This window comes from Varroa destructor, unplaced genomic scaffold (genome assembly GCF_002443255.2).
Source record: "Varroa destructor unplaced genomic scaffold, Vdes_3.0 BEIS01000002.1, whole genome shotgun sequence".
NCBI classification, from domain to species: Eukaryota; Metazoa; Arthropoda; class Arachnida; order Mesostigmata; family Varroidae; genus Varroa; species Varroa destructor.
The window spans coordinates 56,540,551-56,564,927 of NW_019211455.1; the positions used below are offsets into that span (position 1 = coordinate 56,540,551).

Sequence of the window (24,377 nt, forward strand, 5' to 3'; positions counted from 1 at the left end):
ATAGGGATACGCATACTTATTATGTCTATATTTACGTCACCAAGACTTAAGGTTTATGTAGTTCATTGCGTGATATGTCAGTTCGTTTTCTCAGTGATCTGCTTCCTAAATATCGTTTCCACCTACCTCGACAGAGTCGCGTTACGCCATACTTACCACTTTCGTTTGATGAGATCTGTTCAGCAACTTTTCAGCCAATTTTCATTAGGTAGCCTTACGAACCCCGCAAGATAAGGCTGACACTCTACAATGTGAGGCTGCCGTAAAGGGCAGAGTGTCAGCCCTCATAGGGTTAACTTTTTTCCCCTGGTTGTTCGCTCACCACTCTGTATGTGTTTCGCTGGGTTTACCCGAATCTTTTTTTTCCAACGTACCTATAAGGCGACATCGTAACAATATGGCTGTTTCCTCTATAATGTTAGAGTTCTGAAGGTGTGGTTCTCGTTACCGCCTGTAAATGGACCTACAGCGTCTTGCCTACAGCGGTCAAATTACTCAGCATCATATTGGATCTGGTTAATTCAGCTATGTATATGTGTATTATGAGCATACACTGCTTTTTGTCTTGAGTCTACAAAGAAAATCCTGACTACGTCACTAGCTACGTATTTTATCGAAATAGGTTGAATTGCATGCTTTATATAAGCCATTAAATTGCTACGACAGCCACAGCGGCGATGGGGTTATCAACTATAGCCCGTGGCATAGCAGAATTTACCAGTCAGTAAATCAGGTTTTGTGGATACTATTATGCAAGTTCTAAACAGGTAAGTTAGAATTGAAATTTGTGAGTAAAATCCAAAGCTCAGAAGATTGCACCGTATAAAGCTTATATACCTTTTTTTGGTAGAATCGGTTCAGTAATTTTTTAATGCAAATAAAGTGTAAATAAAGTATTTCCTTTTTACGTAATTCATTCTTGCATAGCTTTGACTTGAGCAGCAATACGACGACCATTCGCTTCCCACAGTGCAACTTTTGCTTGTCTATCTGCTCTACTAATTGCTTTCCATTTTTTTTTTCTAAAAATTCTCATCAACTGATCTCTCACCCCTCCGAGGCAATCGCGAACTTTTTTTGGAATTATACCGCGTTTCTTTTTCACAAGTTTAGTGTAGCATTTATTAAACAGTTGTGCATTCCTACTTCATAGTTTTACGACGTGGTATTATAACTACCACTGAATAATTTTGTTATTTTACATTACATGTCAGTACACTCATTGTAACAATGCAGTTCTCAGCCTGGTCCCCAGGATGGGGCAGTGGAAACTCGTGCTCCTACTGAATTTAAGGATACAAAGCGGTTTCGCTTTGAAACGGGGCGTAGACACTCTTCGTTTAATCATAGAAGCCTGCCGTGCTTAGTGGTTCAAGTAATGCACGCAGAACTTGAGACATTTGGGTTTTGGCCTAAAGAAGACGACTTTGTAGAGCCGCAGCGCTACTCGTATATCTGACTTTTTATAAAGCCTATGTTTGAACTATTCAGGATTTTCTTGGATATTGATTCGCATATATATCGCTAGTGATTTTAAAAAAGAATGATGAAATCTGTGAAAGTTCAGTTAATTGGTTTAACTGTGGTCAAACATTGGCGCATCTAACGGCTTCTCTAATAGAGAACTGAAAAAATTTCGGAATTGAGAGCTATGAGATAGCTTTGGGGCAACCGCCGGCTACACCTATTAAACACTGGCCAAAAAATACCAATAAGAAAAATATTACCTTCATACTTGCAAAGAGTGACTGCTTTTTTGGCGACCATTAAAATTTAAATTGTGTCTTTGGATCCCTAGAAAAAAGGTTAGGTTCATATGTGGAAAACGTCAGCATACGATAAAGAATTGTACATACGCCGTCAGACTGCCCACATAAACGTATCTTTTTCATATTTTTCTTATTTAATATTACTTTTATGAACACGACTTTTTAACACACATTTACACAGAAAATAGCTACGTTATCATGATTTTTGTGTAAGTTGTCGAAAAAAATTATCTCATATTATTTCTTTGCTCCGATTTTCCCTTATACTTCTGCGGCATACTTTTCAACATGAAACATTCAGCTCTTTTTGCGAAAATCGATTCGCCCATTAGACCTGTTTAATTAATTTGCAATTAGGCTTGGAAAGACATATCGAATGCTCACTACGAAATTTCGTAACGATGGTCCGAAGTAAACAATCTCCTGCAAAACTAGTAAACTAACAACACTTTATGAAAGAAGGTGTGGAAAAATACTTTTCGCAAAAAGATTTATCAAATGGGATAGGCTTCAGAGAATTTTTTGTTATTAAGAACATAAAAAGGTTTGTGCAACGAGCACATCTTACTTCATTAATCGAATTTACCGAATCGAACGAAATTACTGGCACTCCCCAGTATTTTTCCTTTAATTTTCCTTTTAAATTTTTTTAAAAATCCCAGTTTATAATCATCCAATATGGTACGCACACATCCCCTTCACATATATGTACATGTAAACAAACAACGATGAATTTATAAGTACACGAGTATTCTATGCTATCGTTTCCTTAATCTCTCCCCCATTTCCATCTTCATAAATTTTTATCATTGCTTTATCTTCGTACTTATAACATTTTTGCTTGATACTTTACGGCCATATTATTTCTGCCCTTTTCAACTTTTTCCACTTGCTTTTTTCGACCTATTACCTGACTGAATCGTCTTCCTGTTTCTTTGCTTGCGCTAACCTAATCTAGGCGAAACGCATAATAAAATCCATACTAAAAATATACGGGCATATTTGTATCTGTATACTTCTTATTGAGGGCGCGTTACTCGCCTGTTTATATCAGAAATAAATAAGGACCGGATGATTCGATTCACTTGTCATTGTTTAGATACCTCGTCGTTACACTTAGTTGATAATGATTTGTCGGCAGCTACACTTAAATAAAGAGGTAATAACACGTCTCTCATGTCAAAATCGCAGCGATTTTGCAGGAAGACTGAAACTTTTAAAACTATGCTACGGTAACAAATACATTTTTTTATCAACCCAGCACTTAAGCAGTCAAGTAATAGTCCAAATTACTACGTGCTCATTTAGATGCAAGCATAATTCACTGTGTAAATGCTTATAAGTGACAGTCGATTATATTTCCTTATTCCACACGTTCGAACAATTTCTTTTATTATAGATTATAATAAAATTCCCAGTTGCTAGGACAAATTCAAGTACGATGGTAGTGGTAAAAATAATGGAAAAACTAAAAATTACGAGCACTATTTGTTATATTTGTTATAAATAAGTAATATAGTCATTGAATAAATTTCAAGAGTCAATAAGCATGTCTTAAGAAGCTAAATTATCAGATGGAAAAAGTTAAATAGCAATATTCAAGAGATGGTTCAAATTGAGTTTTGTTAGTGAAGTATTTAGGTGGATTTATGCAAGAGTAAGTGTATTTATCGCATTACACGAAATGTTTGAACTTTCGTATTTCATTCTAGCAAAAGGTGCCATATATTGTGAGAGAGAAAGTGTCGTCTGCTATCGTTACTTGTTTTTATTTTTGGCGGAAATTTTGAACGCTTTTTTCGATAGATTTATCTAGCCGGAGTGTGATATTGTGAATGATTGTAAACAGAAGATGCCAAAAGCTTCTTTTGATATAGCAGATTGATCTGTTGTTCTTGTTTACTAGTAAATAGCAGATAGTTTTGAAAATATAGAGCTAAGCTGACACTTATTTATTTAAGTATGTCGTAAAGAAATAAACTCCGTTAGAAACATAAAAGTGAGTGAGCACCTCGTGTAATCTGGAAGTGCATATGAGTTCTATCTCGACAGATCAATCTGCATCCTATTGTAGGCTATGTATTGTTGTTAGTTATATAAAATTGTCCAAAATTATTGTTTCCGTCTTATTATTATTTATATTTAATTTCGAATTATTTAGTGCTATAGGGAAATTACAATTTGAAACTTACAAAAACATGCACTTGCGTTGACAACCAATTGTACTTACTTCGATTTTTTTCCTACAGTGCGCACTATGCAAATACCTTGGTGGCAATAATATCTGTAAACTTCAACTTACGACTACGTCCTCAGTCTCCTACTATACATCGCCAACCATGAACCTGATTTAAAGTTTTCCGTAAATCTCGTATAACGCTTCGTATCATCGTGATATTTAGTTCATTATGTATTTAACGTTCCTTACAAACAGAAATTGTAGTTCACGAGAGAGGCAGCTTATTGAGCACAAAAACATCATATTTACAAATATTTTTTACAAACATTTATGTCAGAAACGTTTGTTGGGATTCTGATTTACCTTCCAGATCATTGTCATTTAAAAAGCAGAGTATTTGCATTCTCATCCAGTTATACAATACCAAGCAAATCCTAGTAGCCATTATTTCAGGCTCGAAACTAAGAATGTTTGTAGTAAATGTGAAAATGTAACGGTCTTTGTAAAGCCATCGCGTGTAGTTAGCTGCTAAACAGTCTCTCTCTATGCGCTACGAAATAATACGCTACATACGTACCCCCTTAGGGTAAACAAAGGTATTATTCGAACTAAATAAAAAGTATCTAGAACGCCGGGAATCCCAATGAAAAAAGGAATATATTATCCCCTCCTGTCTGTAGTAAACTAAAAGTTGGTTATTGAGAGGTTATTGCACAATGAATCGATACATCCAAATTTCGATTTGTATTGTTGACACCACGCTTTTATATTGTGTTGCGAGCTTGTGAAAATATCGATTATTTGTAACTTCTTGAAAACCTTGAATTGCGACTGCCAGATCGGCCAATCCCATTTAGTAACAATGATCAGCTGTCTCTAATAGGCGCATATTGACGGCAAGGACAGGTATCAAAAACGTAGTCAAACCCTAAACGGGATATTGGCATGCAGTATGAAATTATCGGTGCTATAAACCATACCGAACGATGGTCGTAGTAATTTGTTTAGGATGCAGTCATATAATGCTTACGTGGCCTGGGAGACATTTGATAAGAAGTGTCCCTGAAGATGCTGTGTCAGTTAGGGATGATTAGTCGGACGGAAACAAAGTACTAACTGGTCGTGTCGAACGAAATGGCCGCATTATTTCAGGATCGATTGAATATGGGGTTTGCAGATTTCGGTTCGAGTGCGAAAGACACCCGAGTCAGAGCAAATTGAAGTACTAAGGGGCAAGTTTGGACAAGGGATTAAAGGTCTCATTTGGCGTGACTATGACGGGCGATTACACGAAGCTGCCTCGATGGGTGTTACTAAACGAAATTGAGTTTTCTAAGGCCGAGAAAGGTAAAGACGATGAAGTTGTATCTTAAATAAAATTGATCACGGATATTATTGCTGTGGCAATTAGCAACGAGGATCGGCATGTCAATGAAGGATAAATCTCCTACAGAGAAAGACCTTGTCCGTTTTTTTTTTGTTTATCTGGATATCATCACCACCACCACATCGTTATCTGTCCATGCAAACTGGAAGAACCAAATGCGACGTTTGTTAATGAGCAACCTCTGCGAAGGTTGTGTTTTTATGCTGAAGTTAAGTTGAGTCCCAGTTAATCTTATCAACCGATTGTTCATTCTGTTGGAAAATGATAACTTTGGACATACACTTATTGAATACGACTGGCAGCTTTACCTTTTGTTTGATTAATATTCACTGTTTGATACATATTCACTGTTTTACTATTATATGGATATTAAGTTTTCGAGAAATTCGTCTTTTATTAAAAAAAAAATACATCTTGAATTATATGTCGAGATTATTAAATTGATCAGCAGTCTTATAAATGCTCGTAAGTGACAGTTCAGTTGTAGTGCGTTTGCTCCGTAAACTTAAGATGATTTAGTAAGGTAATCGAGGTTTTGAACGGGACCTTGGTGCAATCCGTTTCTTGTTGGCGGCTAGCGGTACCGAACATAAAACTCAAAATGTTTATTTGTCTTTAGTAGATCTCAATCTGGTTTTTGAACAGCAAAACACCGGAGTTGCCCATGGGAAATTAGATTCACCCGGACAACTGCATTTTTGGTGATAGAATTGTTCCGGTCTGCCTCACGCATCAGCTCAATGTAAGTCGTCCTGATACGCACCATTATCAGAAATGAAAAATAGGCTCAAATTAGTAAGGTAGTGTCGTTCCAAGGTCAGAAAGTAACACAAAATAATAAGATACGTAGGTATATTAAAAAAAAAAGTGAGGCGGAGTTTGAGAAGCTGTTTGATGTAATTGGAAAGCGTCCATTTGTCATTTTTGACATTAGAATACAACCAATATGGCGGAAGAAGTTATTGTGACAACTTTAAAAATTCGATTGGTAAATTAAGAAGAATCTATTGTCAATAGAGTCGTTTAGATAGGGACAGACCGTTAATTCTTTCTGGACTTTTAGGATCAGGATCCTGTATTAAAACCATGGCAACAACGTAGGATGAGCACTTTCGTGTCATTGGCGGATCACACAAACGATCTAATTAGCCACTTTCGTTCAGACGCTCTTTCTGATTCCCTATTAATTTTTTCCATAGCTTGTTATTATTCTGTTCATTGTTGACAATAAGATCCGAATTGATCGTTTTACTAAGCGGCAGTAGCTGATAATGCACGATTTTTTTTCAATTTTTTTTTTAATTTTACCATATATATAACATCACCTCACTTTGATCATGGCTTTTTTGCACATTATCGTCATATGTGTCAACCGCTTTAAAAATCGATCGATTTCATTGCGTTTTTGTAGCAATTTACAGACGGTAATACGATCGAGTGAATCCTCTTCAATCAGTTCTTCTTTTTGTAGCCGGCTTTCCCTGATTGGTTTCAAAAACAAAAGCGGCGGAGTCATTTATATGGCATTTCTTTCCATAAGGTATCTTGGCCATAAAGAGCACTAGCCTTTCAAGGCCTCGACACTTCGAAGCTGTAACTGAATGTTTACAGGACTTTCATGGATCTTCATGCATAAATCTGAATAAAGGCGTTCTAACATTTGTAGCACTACTATTAGATCTCAGCTTTCGCATGACGCCAAGCTCCCTACGATATGTAACTAAAGTTATCTAACTAGAAAAACCGTCAATGCTTTTTTGATCACTCAATATGAAGAGCGCAGTACAGGGTTAGCTATTATCTAACCTATGGTGTCATTATATTAGAGAAATTTGTCGGAGAAAATTAGGACGGTATCTTAAAATCAATCAGTTTCGTATAATAACTTTCCTACATCGCCATAATTCTAACAGGGGCAAAATTATGACGATTTTTTTACCGTAAACATTGTACAGGATTGCTTTAGTGTAAGACCACCATGAAAAGTTATTGCTGAAAATAAGTGTGCTTTATTGACCTTTTTCTATATAGCATTTCCTCTAGCTAACTACTTACATATAGGCTGCTTACAGGCACATAAAATATTCCTACAAATAAAAGATATTTATGCGAACTTCCGCGAATTACATTTCCGCGTCCAGTCCAGATAACATGATAGACAGAGTGATAAAGTAAATACATGATCTACTAAAATCTGTTCTCCCTTTTATTTGGACTTTTCAATGGCGACTAGTGTTTGGGACGTTGTGCCCGTTGTCAGCGCTGACAGTACGAGTTTATTTAATCTTCTTTCTTGTCATCGAATCCATCACACATTCTTCGCCAATCCATGATGAACATTTTACGGGAGCTCGGCGGAGGGTAAAGTATTTACAGTGGACCATGTATGCAAGTTTACCGAACGCTACAGATTACGCCATACATGTTCTTCGATAGGTCACAGTACATGGGCGAAGCAAAAATGAAACGAACCGGCAATCGGTATTAACGCCAGCTTGGGAATGTTGCCAAGCTTAATAACTACATTATTAGTAACTGATTATTCACCTCTGAAGTCCAGAGGTAAGTGATCAGTTACGAGATAGATATAAAGATTTTGCAGCTCGTCACAAGACCCGACATCCTTGGAGCGCCGGTTTTAAATGCTATTATTTTTCTTACGTCGGCAAGGATGGATAGATATACTCCGCTAGAGGAAATCGGTATTCAACTTGTACTGAAGTCGGTTACCTGTGTATAAACGAAAACATCTTCGAACCCAATTCATTGGAACGTATAATAAGCATTTGTTCGAAATTAAAAGAAGCTGTTTGATAGCTTTGTGACCAGTATAAGCTATAGTAATTCTAGCACTTTATTTGCGCGATCTAGCAAGCGGATAGGTCATATTTTTTTTGGGTTTCGTTTTTGAGGAATTTGAATCACCTTGGAACCTGAGAACGAGACAGTTCAAACGCTTTAACCGTGCAAAACAAGAGGATTTGATAAAGAAATATACGCTATCCCACAACTTCTGTGATGAAAAACTGCGCAATGTTCTCGGAGAAGCCGAGATTCCGAACTACCCGAATATGAAAGTTGGCAACCAATTAACGCTCCTCTGACCTTGTGAAGATTTCACTAACGGAATGTTAATATAACACTATTTCGCTGTGATGCCATTACTACTGGATCAGCCTGAAACCTATAACCCTGATTAATCAATGTTCCGAACCCAGTGCTCATCAAGCTAACGTGGGGCTACATCGATTTATTTATAGCATCCTATTATCAGGGTCAACCGGCCCTTTTCTCGTTGTTAAAAAGTTTCAATGGTTGTATGACAGTGTGCACAAATTTGAACGAAAACAGGTTTTGCGACAAGAAACGATAAAGAGCAACAAATTTCCAGCTTGGACAATTTGAAACTAAGAAAAAGTGTCTAAGGCGAGGGCGTGCTCCTTACGATGCTTAGACAACTAGGAGAAATCATCTAGTCGGTTTCTCGTAGCCGCTTACTGGACTCGATAAAAAAATTCGACCCTTTGGCCATGTGGCATCCTTGTTGCCCAGAACGGCAGCTATCGAAGCCCAGTCGGAATGGCTACCTGCATTTTTACTCACTAAAATGATTTTTAACCGACACCTTTAACGAACTCTAAAAACCGAATGTTCTAGAGTACTGAACCCGTTGTAAGGCTAAAGCGGACGCATCGTGTTGCCGGGTAATCGATTCTATTTGATGCTCAAACGTCAACCCAATGTCAACCAACTTATCTATTCGACAAGTCGATTCATACCCAGTGGCAATCGTTTGCATCGGCAGCCAGTTTATTTTTCCATAATAAATTATTTTCGAATAAATTTCATTGGAAATTCATCGAAAAGATACTTGGATAAGCGGCCCACTTGCATATTAACAAAAAAATTAAGTCAAATTTAATAGAGGTCATGGTCAAATTAATTAAATAGAAAGCTACAATAATAATAAAGATACGCACCATTTAACTGTCTTATTCTATCGATTTTGTGCTTTTATATTATATATTGTGTTTATTAAATAATAAATTTTAGTTGGAAAATATTTCTTTCAGATGACAGCTAGACAGATTAAACGCGAGAATCTTCGCGAGCTACACTTTATTGTGAGTCTAATGGTGAACATAGGGGAAAACGTGTTATGGGAAGTTTTCAAAGAAATTATTTTCCCATCGGACCTAAGCGAACGTCATGTTACTTTGAAACAGACGTCTTGTAACTAGTAGTGCGCCAAAAATACAATATAGAATTTAAGTCATCTTCCAGGAGACGAATAATACGGATCAAAGCGGAGGAAAGTAGCAAAAGTGCCAAGCAAATGTACTATTTTTGTTAAGTAATGTAAAAGTTTTTGAGAATGTATTAAAAATATATAACCTGTTCGACCTAGAATGAGACGAAGATAGCTAAATGTGAGCATTGCCCCTTTGTTTTCGGTACCCCCTTCCCCCTTCGATTTGCTCCTGTGTGCTCGATGCAGCAATGTCTTGGTCTCTACTATCCGTCTGGATTATTTGCGGCAAGAGAAAGACAGCAGGTTCACTTAAAAAAATCCTCAGATAATGACGCTCTATCAACTACACTATTTGGTACAGATTTCGATCCGCACCTACTTTGCTCAGAGGTAATTAGCGTTGCCCGGGCCATGCTTTGGGGAAAGTTTTGCGTCGAAGGGGTTTAGATATACGGCCGTTTAGATATAAAGGATAAAATCGCAGTGTGGAAAACCGTTCAAGTTCGACGGGAATCGCTTGAAAGCGCTGTTGAGGTAAATGGGGCGGGGCGTTAAACGGTTCGTGAATTAGCTGAAATGGGTAACTATGATCAAACGACAATCGTGGCCAAACTTAGCTTTAAGAAATTTAGATACCAGTCGAAATGGTAGCTGAGGGACGTATTAACCCAAAACACCTGAGTGACTTCTGTGTTACAGCGTGCCGTCCAGCCCCGTGTCACACGCTACTAGAAATGCTGTCGCCATGTCAGAATAAAAAGTAAACTTAGATGTAGGTCTATGCTTAAAATGCAGACTACAATGCGTAACTTATGTTAATTATTAAAGAAACATTTTTAGTGTTATATAGTTATGTTTTATGCTGTTTGATGCCGGACAAAGAACGGCTATTACATTTTAGCTGTAGTATTTTTTTTTCTTAAATAACCTATATTATGAAGTACGTTGGAATATGCAGAGTCGTATTTCTTGGATCTACTACCGTATCTTTAATTTAGTCATGGTATTTGTCACTAGCGAAAACGCTGCAGTAACGAGGACGTGGGCCCAATGACGAGGAACTGGTTCAGTATAAGTACAATAATTATAAAACGTTTGTCCATGACAATAAAATATATCAAAATCGTTATTTAAATTCAAGGACTATTCAAATAGTGGCTGTTGTTGATCTGCGAAATCGGTATAATCTGGTCAAGGGGTCTTGCCGAAAAACCTACACACATTATCCAAACTGAGTTTAGGCTAACATTCGATCCGGAAGATCAATCCAAAGTCTGTTGATGTACTAAGCAAGCAAACAGGCCAGGCGAACAATGTCCTGAGTAACTTTTAGACAATTGATTTACCAGCACCCTTTTACGAGTTACAGCAGCTCTGTTGAGGTGTTGTTGTTGTATACTGAAAATTGAATTATTCAAAGCTACACGGTTTTCATACAGATTTTATTTACAGGCATATTTGACCAACACAATCCATTAATTATTTTATACATATATATATATATATGTATATATATATATATATGTATAGATATATATATATATATATATATATATATATATCTTACTTTGGTTAATGTTTTGCTTTACAGTAGCATTGTACTTTAGCATAGAAAATAGTTAGACGAAGCTGTACGTTGTACAGTATATCGTGCATATTAGCTATAGCAGGCGCATTTGAAGATTGGTAAAAAAAAATCATTTTTACACCGATCATATGCTTTCTTTCGGTAATAGTTGTTTCCTATATGCGTAGTGTTGTTGTTAAAGCTTAAAGGAATTTGAAGCTCGCGGACTATAATACGACGTGTTATGATAGCATCTATCATAACTCTGTCTATCATGTGATCAAATAGAATACGGCTAAGTACCAACAAGCACGTCAAAAGATTACCACCGAAAACGAAGGCCTGCATAATGTCATAGAGGAAAGGAGGTTTGAATTGAAGTTATTTCACTGAGTCCGTAAATGCTTCATTATTAGCAACACTGGCACTGAGGAAGCATTTCTCGGTAGACGCCATTCAACTCGGTTGGGAGGGCTATAGACACGACCAGCTGGAGGTGGCTTGGGATTTATACCTGTCCGTTATCTTGGCCGGCGACTAGTAGATAAGGTGTTTTGTTAATTCAATATAACTCAAGATATGCTACTCAATTGATGTTTTTATGTTTTAACGGGTACTTAGTCAGTTATGGGCATATTTATATCCATAAGCAAACAACGAAACCCCTTTAACTAACTATTTCTGTCTGACAGGCGCTCGAAGTAGGGTAGTATCTCGTTGGATAGGAGTATATAAGGCGTTTAAAAGGCTTCACAACCGTATAACCTAAGTTTGACGGCAATCTTCTTTTTCTGCAAATATAGAAAAAAAATCGGCCATAAGTATCTCAGAGCACGCTAATGTTTGAGTAGAATTTTGAAAGACTAGCGGAATTTTAGATCTAATCTTCTCAAATAGAGCGTTCTATGCTTTTTTTTTTGCTTTGCCCCAGCCGTTTATTGCTAGGCATAATGGTTCGACCATGGGCCATTTGGCCAATAAGATCTTTCTTGAAATACAAAATGATCAAAGAAAAAAAATTGCATAGCTCGCTGGCGATAAGAAGGCGAAAAGTTCGCCTACATTTGTTATACTCGGCTGTTTGCGAGCCAGGCTTATCTGAGATTAGAAAACATAAGAGAAACAAGTAGATAGATAAGCAAATTGCGTCCAAACATGTTCCCTCATTCGAAATTCTTACACAGGGTCCTTCGGAATTTTCTGTATTATCGAGGAGCCCAGATAGCGGCGTGCTATCAAAATAAGCATATGGGAACGTGCGGAGATGATCTGATCGATCCTAATCCAAAAACCTCGATTCAAAACAACATCCTTTTTTTGCCAGTCCTTTCTTGCCAGAACAGATGATCAGGCCGTCAAGTGTTGTCTGAGTGTTAGCGGCAGTATCAATAGGCAGAAACCGTCGAATCCTACCACGACATGGTGTTTATTTTCGGTCCACCTTTTTTTCTGATATGATCGACTTCACTTTCGATGGGAGCCTCGTATCGAATTGCGGCCTCCGAGCAATCAGTTGGTAGAAGTTTTGCTTTGAATGCTCCTCCTCCACGCACCCACATTTGGCTCTCCCTCTCCAATCGCCCTTTCCCTTCCGCCGTTTGGGGGATGGGGAGGGGGTGTAGTCGCCAGGCAACTACTACGATATCAACGACGAGGTATCCGTGGAAGCGACGGCACCGAACCAGACTCCCTCCTACAAACAAATCCCAGATTGACTACTACGACGACAATGACTGTCTCTACTATAGCATTTATAATACTGCTATTACAACTGGCTCGTTGTCGCATCGGCGTCAACTCTTATTCTGCATAAACGGCGGGAGAAAGCCGTTCAGCCGAGCGTGCGCGGGACAGGCCGTCCGAATTGTATGTTATCTTTGATACAAAAAGAGGTACTTTCTATTTAAGGAGATCGTGCAAGTGCTATGATTCGGTTCTATTGAGTGATAACAAACATTCGATTGACAGCGCAAACAGTGAATACATGGTTTCTAAAGGTAGCATGGTTGGTCGTTCGATAAAAAAGAAAACCGTACATAGGTGGTGATACCTGTTCAGGATTGGCGGCTAGTGAATACTGTGACATAAATGCTGGACTGATCATAAAGCTGGACTGTCAGGGTCGGTGCGATTTTATAGCCTGAGCCTGCACATGCCCTTGATCCACTTTGGAGTATATTTGTTGTGGGATGAAGTGGACAGTCAGATACGCTTTAGGCACGCTCTGTAAGACGAGTGAGACTGGAATTGTCCTACTACAATATCGCCAGCCAGAATATACCATATATCAACCCAGTTTTTCGTTTAAAAAACAATTTAGTAAATGACTAGCGAGTCAATAAGACTTAATAAATTAAGCTCGGGGAATTAATTAGCCTTATTAAAGCCAAGTCAGCTAAGCCGAGTCTTAACGAAAAGCAGTTGCTATTCCGACAGAATCTAAGTGCTTCAAAAAGTGACAAAAAGCAAAAAAAAGATAGGATTCAGACCGGCCAACGGATATCACCAAGAAAAATCAGTGGTTCCTGCATTACTTCAATTCGCGTGGCGTCTCGTGCAGCAATAGCAGTAAGCAGCTGAAGGTTCTGAAAGGTAAAATCTAACAGTCGTTGTTCAATTCAAGGTAAGTTCATTGTCTTCATTCTTCAAGGTAGTTAACCCATGACGATGCTGTTGGAACTTAATGCCCTCACACAATGGTAGCGTTTGTAATTCAGTCATAGAGTTTTTCTATTCTTCATTCTACAAGTAGGAACAGTCTCACATTCTATTTGGTTTTTATTGAAGCATTTATTGAATTAAGATTTTTTCATGGTACATGAGAAGTCTACAGCCAATTAGCCTTGTACAATCATTGCACCTGCCGAAGCCTTAGAAATGAAAAATATTCTATTTTGTTGCTTTAAATAAAATCAATCTGAAAATTGTTCGCTGTTGCTTTAGCCCGGCAGGTAATTGTTCGTCTCTGAATTGTCGTTTTTAAATTAGCTCTTAACTTACACAAACTTCAGACGGGTACAAGCAGTTGCTCAATGCGCTTTAACCGTTACGGTTAACGCTATTGTGAGAGTTTTTCAGCAAAATACTGCCGGGAATATAGCCTATTAAACTTTCTTTTGTCAATCAAGTTAATTGGCTTGTTCTTACTAAGTTGATACCTCTAAAGGACGTCTTTATTTTAGGAAGCTGGTAAGTTTGTGCATCGTTTTGTAGCCTCTTTGTTATAATTACATCTTAATTGAACCTTATTTATCTAATAAATTTTAAACCACTCCTATCAAATCAGCATAATTCATTTATTAAAGGCATTTCAATGACTGTCGATTTGTATAATGACTATTACGTATTTTAACAATCGACAGTTAAGGCCAGGCTGATATCCTGCCACCTGTGAGCTATTCTTCGATATACTACATTAAATATTTCGGGTTTTACATCTGATATCGCCGTTGGGCATTCTATCAGACGACAGCTGACTAGAGAAACACATCGCAGTATGTCTACGAGCGGGTCCGTACCCAGACCGTTGCGTGTGTCTGAACTTTAGCAGGCGGAACACGTTACCCACCACGCTATCAAAACTAAATATCAATGTACTATACAATAATTAGTTACTGGTGACACATATTTATTCCGCGTGTAATAGATATGTTACTTCATACTCGTCGTATGGAAAGGTCGAGTTGACCATATCGGTGCCATTTATTTTGTCTTACACATGCGTCTGTTTGCTTTTTGCTTAGGTCTCTATTCTGAGAACGTTCGAGGTTCATCTCTAGATAGCATTATTCGCTATTCAGTTTTATGAACGGATGGTATAGTCATCTTAGGTGACAGGCACTCGGCTACGGGCTATATGAGGCACGACATGATTGCCGCTTCCTGTAGAGTTGGGTTGAGGCCAGGCATTGCAAAACACCGTCTGCGGATGAGTTTACAAAAGCCAGTCGGATATGCGTTAGGTCGCTCTGAGTTCATACTTAGCTGGACATATGTGCCCTGATGGAAATGTACTATTAGAAGCCACATGAGTAGGAATTAGTACTAAGAATACCCAGTTGGAATACCCGCGGATATTTTACATTTGTCGTATAACCTCAAAATGATGTTGAGAACGTTTAGAGCAGACGGTAATGCTCTTATTCAGATGGCCCCACATATTCTAGTCGTAGGGATGTTGATCTGGATCAGTACAACGAATGGTGTACCAACCGATACTGCAGTGCCTGCTTATTTAAGCGTCGGCCTTGCCTATCGTATGATATGTAAAGTAAATGGAGAACTGGTTAGGGACACTGTATATAGGTCGTAAAGGGAAAATGCTCCCTTTACAAGCGTTTGTCGTCTAGTTGATGTAGGCTACGGCGAACGGAGTAAGGCTCTACGAATGAAATTTAGATAAATACCTAAATATCGCACAAACGTAGTGGGAGATAAAGGTAACCATATAAAGCTCATCAGAAGGCTGAGCGTAAAGTGGATAAAAAAGAATCTATCAAAACAGTTTTTCTCTCGCCTAAATGCATCGATGCCCGCACACTACAGCTGTATTTTGGCTAACGATGAGTTCGTCTTCTGCAAACCCCTATGGTCTACTTCTGTAGCTTATATTGAAATGGTGCAATTCAGGAAGCGGTACCAGCTCTACGCCCATCTCCATTTCGTCCACCATCGAAACAAAGCGAGCCGCTGTTATCTTGATCGATAGCTCCAATATATTAGTTAGAGTCCGACTGACTAATTACATAAACGACACCTTACATAATCATTGAGAAAGCGCTCAGTCTGAAAGCTTGCCTATCGGAGTATTCGCACCTGCGTATATCAAAACGACATCCATTCTTTTCATCAATGCTGCAAAGATCGGCTTTTACCATGTCACATTATAGCAGGACATTACGGGACGCATCTGCACGCGGCCGGCTAGTACGTATAGTTGTAGCATAGATAACACGTTTTCCCATTGGCCATTGACACAATATGATTAGCTTTGCCAAATGACGTTCAACGAGCGGTTCCTATACAGCGACGCTGCCCAGTCATCTCTGACCACTGGGGCGTTCGACTATTGTAATACTTGAACCATGTCACCAACCATATTACTCACGAGCGTTTTCAACTCACCGATTTCACTAAAACAACCAGCTTCTAAATCGCCTTCGTCGCATAGCCGTTGGCCAACGCGTCTCAGAAAAAAAGCGAAGCAGCTTGAGCGATTCTTGTACGCTTTTAGCCTTTGAGTTAATTCTGTTCATAGTGGTGGAATCGCAGTAGCAGCATTTAAATGGCGAACCCAGAGCAACAACAAAACAACAGCAATAGCCATAACGAGAGGAACGCGGGTACATCCGGTCTTAACCGACTGTGTCGATGCTGGCCGACATCTGGTTACCAGGTTCTTGTACCCTAGCGGAGAAGCTTTTGTCCATCCTCACAAAAAATGAAACAACCCCTATACGGACCAGGAGCTCGTACCTAGTCATTCCAGACATGGAGCGGGCATCGTTAGCAGGAGTGGTGATAAAAGACCGACGTGTCGTTACCAGTCATCGCGTAGCTGACTAGTGAAACCGGGGGGGGGGGCAACTGAGAACAGTTTGAGAACGACCATAATTTCGCTTGGAGGCACTAGCCGTGGTCGTGTCCCTACAATGCGCTGCTAGCTAAAGTATGCATGATGCAGGGATTATTAAAGAAACTTGTTAAATATTCCGATTACTAGACACTGTAAAATAAGATTAGCTTGTATTGAGAAGCAACAAAAATAATATTCGTTGATAGTTCTACGCTCAGTCAAAGGGCATAGTTTTGAAACACTGTCACGGTCAAAGGTTACAATATATTTAAAAAAAAAATGTTTTATGTTATGGCCTATCTGTAAGGTATCATCTACATATAGGACATCGAAGTTCGTTAGGTGGCCGACTGTTGTTGAAAATACGCCCAACATAAAATTACAAAGTAAGCAGCCTGCTTTCGCTTATTACCTGACCGCGCGTTATTCTGTCTACAATACAAAACAATCAGCACACGATTATATAGCTGGCCTGAGGTATCAAACTTGAACAGAGAAAGAAACATACGCGCAACAGTTCCCGAAACACTAGTTATAGAAACGCTATATTAAAATATATAGGCAAAGCTAACATATGAGCATAAAAACATTAACATGATAAATAACAGAACGCGTCTGCGTGAACATATTGTTTTACGCGCATTACACAGCTCATGTATACAGCCACGAATTTCCGTTAACACGAACCTATCGGAATACGTCTATAGCACAATTTTTATTACCTGACTACATAATAATAGAGCGTCTATCATGAAGAGTTGTCCTGCCACCAAACTTGCTGAAGCACGCCCCAAAAACTACTCCATCTATTTCAGCCCTTTCTAAAAATCGACCTGAAGAACTTCGAGAGCCAACAAGTCGACAACGAAGAAGACAAAAGGAAAAAGACGGTAGCCTACAGAAGTCGGTATACTTCACTACATCTTTTATAACGATAAGCAACAACCTCACAGCAACAACCAGCGCCACTGCCTCTGTTTAAGACGTTATCGTTCACACGAAAGGAACTTTGTCCTGTGGCTTTCGTCACACTCACCATTTCTCTTAGCCTCCACTACTAGGACAACGTATATTACGCTTGGCCTGTTAGTTTGTTCAGATAGTTACAGATAGAACAGAGACAACAGATCTGGCTAGCGATCGTAGGCAGCGAAACGGGAATGTTTTGCGTTTCAGGCTGTGCCCGCTATAGCAGCAGCAGCAGCAGAGGCTGGCGGTATGTTTTTGTGTTTCTGGTAGCGATGCGTCGACGTATTTTCACAGCGGACGCCGCGGCAACAGTGAGTAGCCTAAATAGCTGACGGCGCTAGCTAAGATTTCCTGATGCATCAGACAACCTTTCTCACTCAGTTCTGGCAGCGATCCATTCATTGAGATGGCGATCCGGAGACGGTTGATCGTGGCGACAATTGTCTGGTCATTCTGTTTAGACGTTAGTTCCCCTAGAGCGGGGCAGAACCGCTGCAGTGGGGGGCAGCAGCAGTAGCGATCGTCCGGTGCCCTCTCAACCAAAAGGAATCAGCGAGAGACACATAGGCAATGGACAAGAGATGACGCGGAGATTGTAATGATCAGATTTTACTCTTTATGTTGAGACCTTCTTGCTTTTCAATGACCCATAGCAGTCGGTTGTTGAGGCTTACGTGTTGATGTCGCCGGCGATGATGACGCTAACGAACGCTTGACTTGATGTATACATGCTAGGTTCTGCCTGGCGAAGATTTAATGCTATATTGATAAAGGCTAGACCCAATGGGCTAGGTACATATCACCAAGACTTGATGATAACACAGCAGTGACGTCACGATCACCGCAGAACGTTCTACTTTGGCAATGCTTCTTGTGCTGTCGGCGTCATGTATTGCTTTTTGCGGTACAGTTGTGTTAATACAACGACTAGTTTATGCGTACAATTGTCCTTCACGGATAACTGGGGGTGCCGAATACTGCTGTATTGGAAACAGGTGGGGGAGGCGACAAAGGGAACGGTCAGTCAGCTGTAAGTCTGTTTTAAGTTAGAATCACGCTGCGCGAATTATTTCGATAGAAGTGTCTATTAAAAAAGAAAAAAAAAAAAAAAAAAGTAGCACTATTTTCAAGCAAGTTCCACCTTGAAAATGTCTAAAACTGCATGAATTTGCTCAACTGGTTTGCTTTATTGTATACTGAATTGAGCAGGTGAAGCTACGAAGATCTAACTTCCGTACGTCACTGCTTAGTTGCGGCATCAGCGAGCAAGCATTGTTATTCTGTTCGTTGAACGCTACTACGCTGGTTGAGTAACTTTGACAGGCTATTTAGTCCTTTCTCCTTTAAGGCCTCACAGATCAATGTTGTGCTGTCCAATACTTCTTTTAGCTGTTAGAAGATTTTTGCCCTATGATTGTCAGTTGCGTCACATAGCAATCACAGCTTCCATTTCCGGCCGTCTCTCTGTAGATAGACCAGCTCGTCTAGTAGACTTTCAGATGTGTGGGGCAAGAAAATTCAATCGAGGAAAGCCATATTCACGAACTCAAAATGTGAGACATTCAACGAGCTTCAAGCAGGAGAGGCCTAGTTATAAACACGATCCGAAAGCACAGCTAGACTTGACACATTGATGTGGTATTCAAGTTGGGCATTGACCCGAAACTTGGTCAGAGGAGTGGTTAAACAATAGTACCCAACTTATAGGGTTTGCCGTAGGTCTAATGATGGGAAACATTACGGGGGTAATGAAGTATCGTTTTTTCTTTTGATAGACAAATCTCATCGGCGTGCAGGTCTTTCGTTCGGCATTAACCTGCTGCCCCTCGTGAGTCTGATGAAGGCGAAGAAAGAACGAAATAAAATTAAAGGTCACATTGTCCGCTCAACATCGGTAGATTCACAAAAGGCCAAAACGATGGGTAAAAAGGCCGATGCAGTGGTCACAGGGCAAGGACAGTTTGATACTACGGTCTTGATGGATGGCATCGCCGCTTCACAGATGACCCGTACTCAGGTAAGCACCTGTCAAGCAGTTTCATCTAACATGAATGAGTGGCAAAAGTTTGTTAACGGTAAGAAAAAAAAATACAGCAGTACAGACTTATTCCTAAACTATCAAGAGAGTTTTGGTTCCGTTTCGTATAACTGCTAGTAGTTAGAACAAACGAAGTACGATTTGAATTTAGTTCGTACAAAGATGAACTTAAAGTGAACTCGAATGTTATTACCGTTATTGTTCTTTGTGGCTTTCGTTTATCAATGGGGTTGAGGAAATTCAACAGTATTGTATAATTGATTTTCTTCAGATATGCTGGTCCTAATAGCTCTCCGAATGATTTGCAGCTAATTCAAGTCGTGGCCCAGCTTCTCGAGGAGCAGGGCAAGTGGGCTCGGCGAAGAGAAGATGAAATATTAAAACGGCGAAGGCAAACTGAAGAAGCTTTACAAGAGAGAATGCGGCAACTTCATGACCACCTCACCCGAGAACATCGACAGCATATGCAGGCTCTCGTGCAAGTGAGTGCAAGACTTTTCAGTTATCTATTAATTATACATTCAACATAAACATAACGACACATTATCAAACACGCATAGTGCGGTCAGCGTATCTTGATTATGCCAAAAGCTATTCGCGTACATGGAGAATGTCTGGGAAGCTTGGGAATACATCCATATAGAATAGATTCAATGTTCAGTGCGTCTATAGCTATGTCGGACGTCTTGCCGCCCAGATTGATACCGAACTCTATAGAGTGATGCGTACAAATAAAAGTCATTCAAAATGTGACGAGTACACCGTATGACGTATGATATTTGCCATATGGTCGTCTAGCGTCATGAGATGCAGCTCGAAACGGTTCGACTGGAAATCGAAAGCAGAGTAGAACAGACACGACTGAGAGCCGAACAGAATAAATTTGAAGAACTGCAACGAGCTCGCGATAAGTACCGCGAAGATGTAGACCGATTGATTTGTGCCGAACAGAACAGGTGAGGAATTTCACTTCAACTTTTATTAGCGTCGATAAGGTCGTCAGCGTGTCAGAACTGACGTATTATAATGCGTTCATTGAATTTGTCGTTTGTGCAGTCAACGGGCTCCGCAGCGTGCATGTTATATTAAGACAATGCTATAAACAATTTACTCTGCAGGTTGGAACGAACCCTGAAAGACGCAAAGGAAAACTGCGAGCATATACTTAAGGTCAACGTTGCCTATATCGAGAAGTTGCAGGTTAGAACAGTGGTTTTACCGAGCTAATATACAAAAAGTGCAGAAGTTTTCATCGCAACAATCTACAGAGTGCATACAATCTAAAAATAGCTATATGAGGAAAACTGACCTCATAAATTGGAAATTAGAAAAAAGCCCACCTGGATTTCCGAGGCGCATCATATCTACGCTTAAAAACTAAAGGGAACTTAATCTGCTACTTTGCCTTTCAGGCAGAGCAAAATTCAATAAGAGCGAGATGTGATCATCTTGACGAGCAAAACCAGCTTCTGAAGAGGCAGCTGAAGTTTGCCACACAAAAAGTCCAGCAGCTGATGGTGGAAAATAGAGATTTGACGACAAAGCTCAACAAATTTAAGGGCGAACGGAGCAAACTAGATGTATGTGGCAATAGCTTGTATACTCACTTCAGTAGATGGTCACTATCGGCGTTTTATGCATTGTTTTTAGCGCCAACCTTTTCCGTCATGTGTTTAGCTCATATAACATTATAAAACATCGTGCATGTATAACTTATGAGTGAGTGAATCAATATCGTCAAGTGGACGTACACGCGACAGCTTCAGACTTCTAATTCGGGTTGTCCTATACCGTAGATTATTTCAGCTTAAGACTCCAGTGCGTAAGTTCTTAACTAAATGCGATCGATTTGCAGACATAAATAACATATATGTTTTGCTGGGCTATCCTCCAAAGCGGGCTAATCTGGATCGAGCTGGAATTCTATTAAAGCGTTTTTATTAAGATTTAACACGAGCATTACAAGGAAGTATTAGCCTACCATGAATTTCAAGTAGATACAAGTTCCTACGAATCATTTCAGTTCCGTAAGTTACGTTATTTGAACAAAATATTTGAATTCTGTTTCAGTTAGGCGAAACGAAACTATTTAATTACAAGGAGTAAATGATTATGCGCATGTCCAGACACGAAGTTCTTAATAGAATACAGAACTAAACGTGGTAGAGTCAAAAATATCCGAAGTTGAGTGTATATCTTCTAATCTACATATTGAAATTAGATGAATAATCGTGTTGACATCTTCTGATGTAATAATTGTTTATGCAATACATTAGTAGTACAAAAACAATCTTTTTTTTTTCTACTTAGCTTGTGCGTGATTTATAATTTCTGATATGAAGAAAAATGTAATTGAATTTGCAGTTATAATAACAGCAGCCACTACTATTACAGCAACTTCGTGAAGAAACTTTCAAGCTTGCCAGTGATAATCGTCTGCTGAAGTCTGAAGTCTTATTGGCCGAGGAATACTTCCAAAAAGCTGCTGAGGAACGCGACGAGCTCTATTCGAACTTCGTTGATGCGCTTAATCAGATACACCTTCGTTCAAGTCTCAAAAGCGCTCAGGTATGCTGGTTTACAGTTTTTTTTTAAAGTAAAAATAATCCGTAAAATGCCTAAAAAAAAAAGACGAATTCACAAGCTACCACCTTTCCTAGCAGTACGTACTTGAGTTTGATCTTGTTAACCAAGCCTACATACATCATTCGGAATACTCGAAATGCTGAAACATACGAAAAGCCCCTTGAGTGACTCATAGAAAAGTTCTTTTTTTTTTTATGTCTTGCGTCAGGTTCGACAGCAGCTAGATGTTCTACTGGGAACTCCGCCTGGGTCATCGGCGGCAAGTACAGCCGGTAGTGATATTGGAAGTGGACAAATCCCAGACCGCGCAGATGATGAAACCACAACATTAAGTGGCATTGAAAAACTCTCGCTGGATAATATTGAACATCATAAATAGTGAATTAACATTATTAAAATGCTAATTAAACCAAATCAATTTTTGTTGTTCAATTTCACATTCATAACTTACCCGTAGTTGTTGTCGGAAGCTAAAATTTCTTTATACCTCTTGCCCTCTTCAACAAGGGGAAGCGCATTAATATTCACTAATAATAACGACAATAGTAAGAAATGCATTCACACAGACCCAGAGGATACTGTGAAATTTACATCATTACAGAACGACGTCCGAACCTGAGTATCTTTTTCTCTTTTGGTACGTAACGGTACAGTTATAATGTGAATGCTATTGCAGAAAAATTTATAACTTTTTTTCCTTTAAAAACCATCGACGTTACATGAAAGATTGGACGCGAATTAGGACACCAGACAGTGTTTTCTAGTGTTCATGTTTATAAATTACATATATAGTTCAGTAAGTAGTAACTTCACACTTAGGTTGATTAGCGATGTCTTAGAGTGTACGAACTTTCCTGAGGTTAATGCCAGCCATAGTTGGCCGGTAGGAACTCTAGAAATTGCTGTCGTTTTGCTTTATATGTACTCAACGTACTGAGGCTAAGAATCGTATAACATCACAGACACAATGCTGCGGTGAAGAGATACTAATCGGTAACGTTTTATCGAATCATCGGTCGATCTTCCTGTCTTGTTCGATATAGATCATTATATGCTTGGATGTAATAGCAAAGTGCATGCAGAGTCTGATTTTGCCGATTATTATGGTTCACTACCTTATCAAGAGCCCTTACTCTGCTCGTTTTTGTGCCTTAAGAGTATTAGTTCAGCCTGATGAAGTAATATCTTACGAAGGAAAATACACACCACTTAATATGGGCATGTCTGAATATAGCGCATACCAAATCTTTCAATCGCCGAGCATCGGTATCGCTGACATTCACGTATCTCAAACGTATGGCGAGGCAATAGAGAAATCATAAGTGTGGATTACGGATGCAGCGCATCATAACCAAGAGATCTGTACGTTCCCGCGAGGCATCGTGCCTCCAACGACCGTAAGGTTGTGTCATATAGAGTTGCTCTAAGGGTTGTGCGAGTTGCCACTCTAAAAATAGCCCTAAAAACAGTAGGACCTAACATTAGCCCTCTCCTTTTAGGAGCATTCGGAAGCAACGCGAAGTTAGCTAGTTAAGATTTGCCGCTGGCCAGCTCTCGGGTGCCAGGAATCACTCATAGTTTCCGCTTCTTGAAGCTTTTATAGCTCTACTATGACAAATGGCCCCGTGGTGTTCAATTGAAACCATCGGGGCTTCGTAGCCACGCATCCTTCACATAAATCCAGCCAGAGTTGCTAGCGTTACTAGCACTTTTTCTCTTCTAAACGCGATATCTTTTTTCTTCAGGCTTTCAACGATACGATGTCTCGAGTCGTACGTAACTTTTTCTTAAATTAGTCACTTCTGTTAATTTTTAATTACCTTTGAAAAATGCTGCATTTTATGAGTAGCGGAAGTCTTCACATCGACGAGGGTCGTTCATGCTGAAAAAACATTCCGATAATTTTGTGGAAATTATTTTTTTTGTATTCCGGAAGGTTTATAAGAATTATCCGGATTGTCTTACTGGTACTTGACACAATCATAACAGCATATCTAAACCTGTTTAACTAGAATAACACAAATATGATTTAATGTCAAAAAATAAATAAATAAA

The 24,377-nt window shown here is 39.2% G+C and overlaps 1 protein-coding gene across 6 annotated transcripts; it reads left to right on the forward strand.

Moving 5' to 3' along the window:
* The first annotated feature begins 3,612 nt into the window (after positions 1–3,612).
* Positions 3,613–22,736, forward strand: LOC111244158 (uncharacterized). 6 transcript variants are annotated; one of them, XM_022790923.2, is made up of 10 exons: positions 3,613–3,768; positions 5,101–5,295; positions 5,955–6,077; positions 19,474–19,715; positions 20,045–20,218; positions 20,535–20,692; positions 20,855–20,936; positions 21,149–21,316; positions 22,131–22,304; positions 22,531–22,736. In XM_022790923.2, exons 4-10 carry the CDS (start codon positions 19,536–19,538, stop codon positions 22,699–22,701), a joined length of 1,107 nt encoding a protein of 368 aa, XP_022646658.1. In that variant the 5' UTR covers positions 3,613–3,768; positions 5,101–5,295; positions 5,955–6,077; positions 19,474–19,535; the 3' UTR covers positions 22,702–22,736. The 6 variants fall into 6 exon arrangements, with proteins under 6 accessions (XP_022646658.1, XP_022646652.1, XP_022646656.1 ...); XM_022790917.2 differs by having other exon boundaries at positions 5,958–6,077; XM_022790921.2 differs by having other exon boundaries at positions 3,627–3,839; positions 5,958–6,077.
* The last annotated feature ends 1,641 nt before the right edge of the window (positions 22,737–24,377 follow it).

Bases quoted from the DNA above. Each gene is read 5' to 3' on its own strand.
- LOC111244158 (XM_022790923.2), top strand. From the start codon at position 19,536: ATGAAGGCGAAGAAAGAACGAAATAAAATTAAAGGTCACATTGTCCGC. The intron at 21,317-22,130 runs GTATGTGGCAAT...CTACTATTACAG, and splicing joins GCGAACGGAGCAAACTAGAT to CAACTTCGTGAAGAAACTTT. The intron at 22,305-22,530 runs GTATGCTGGTTT...GTCTTGCGTCAG, and splicing joins CAAGTCTCAAAAGCGCTCAG to GTTCGACAGCAGCTAGATGT.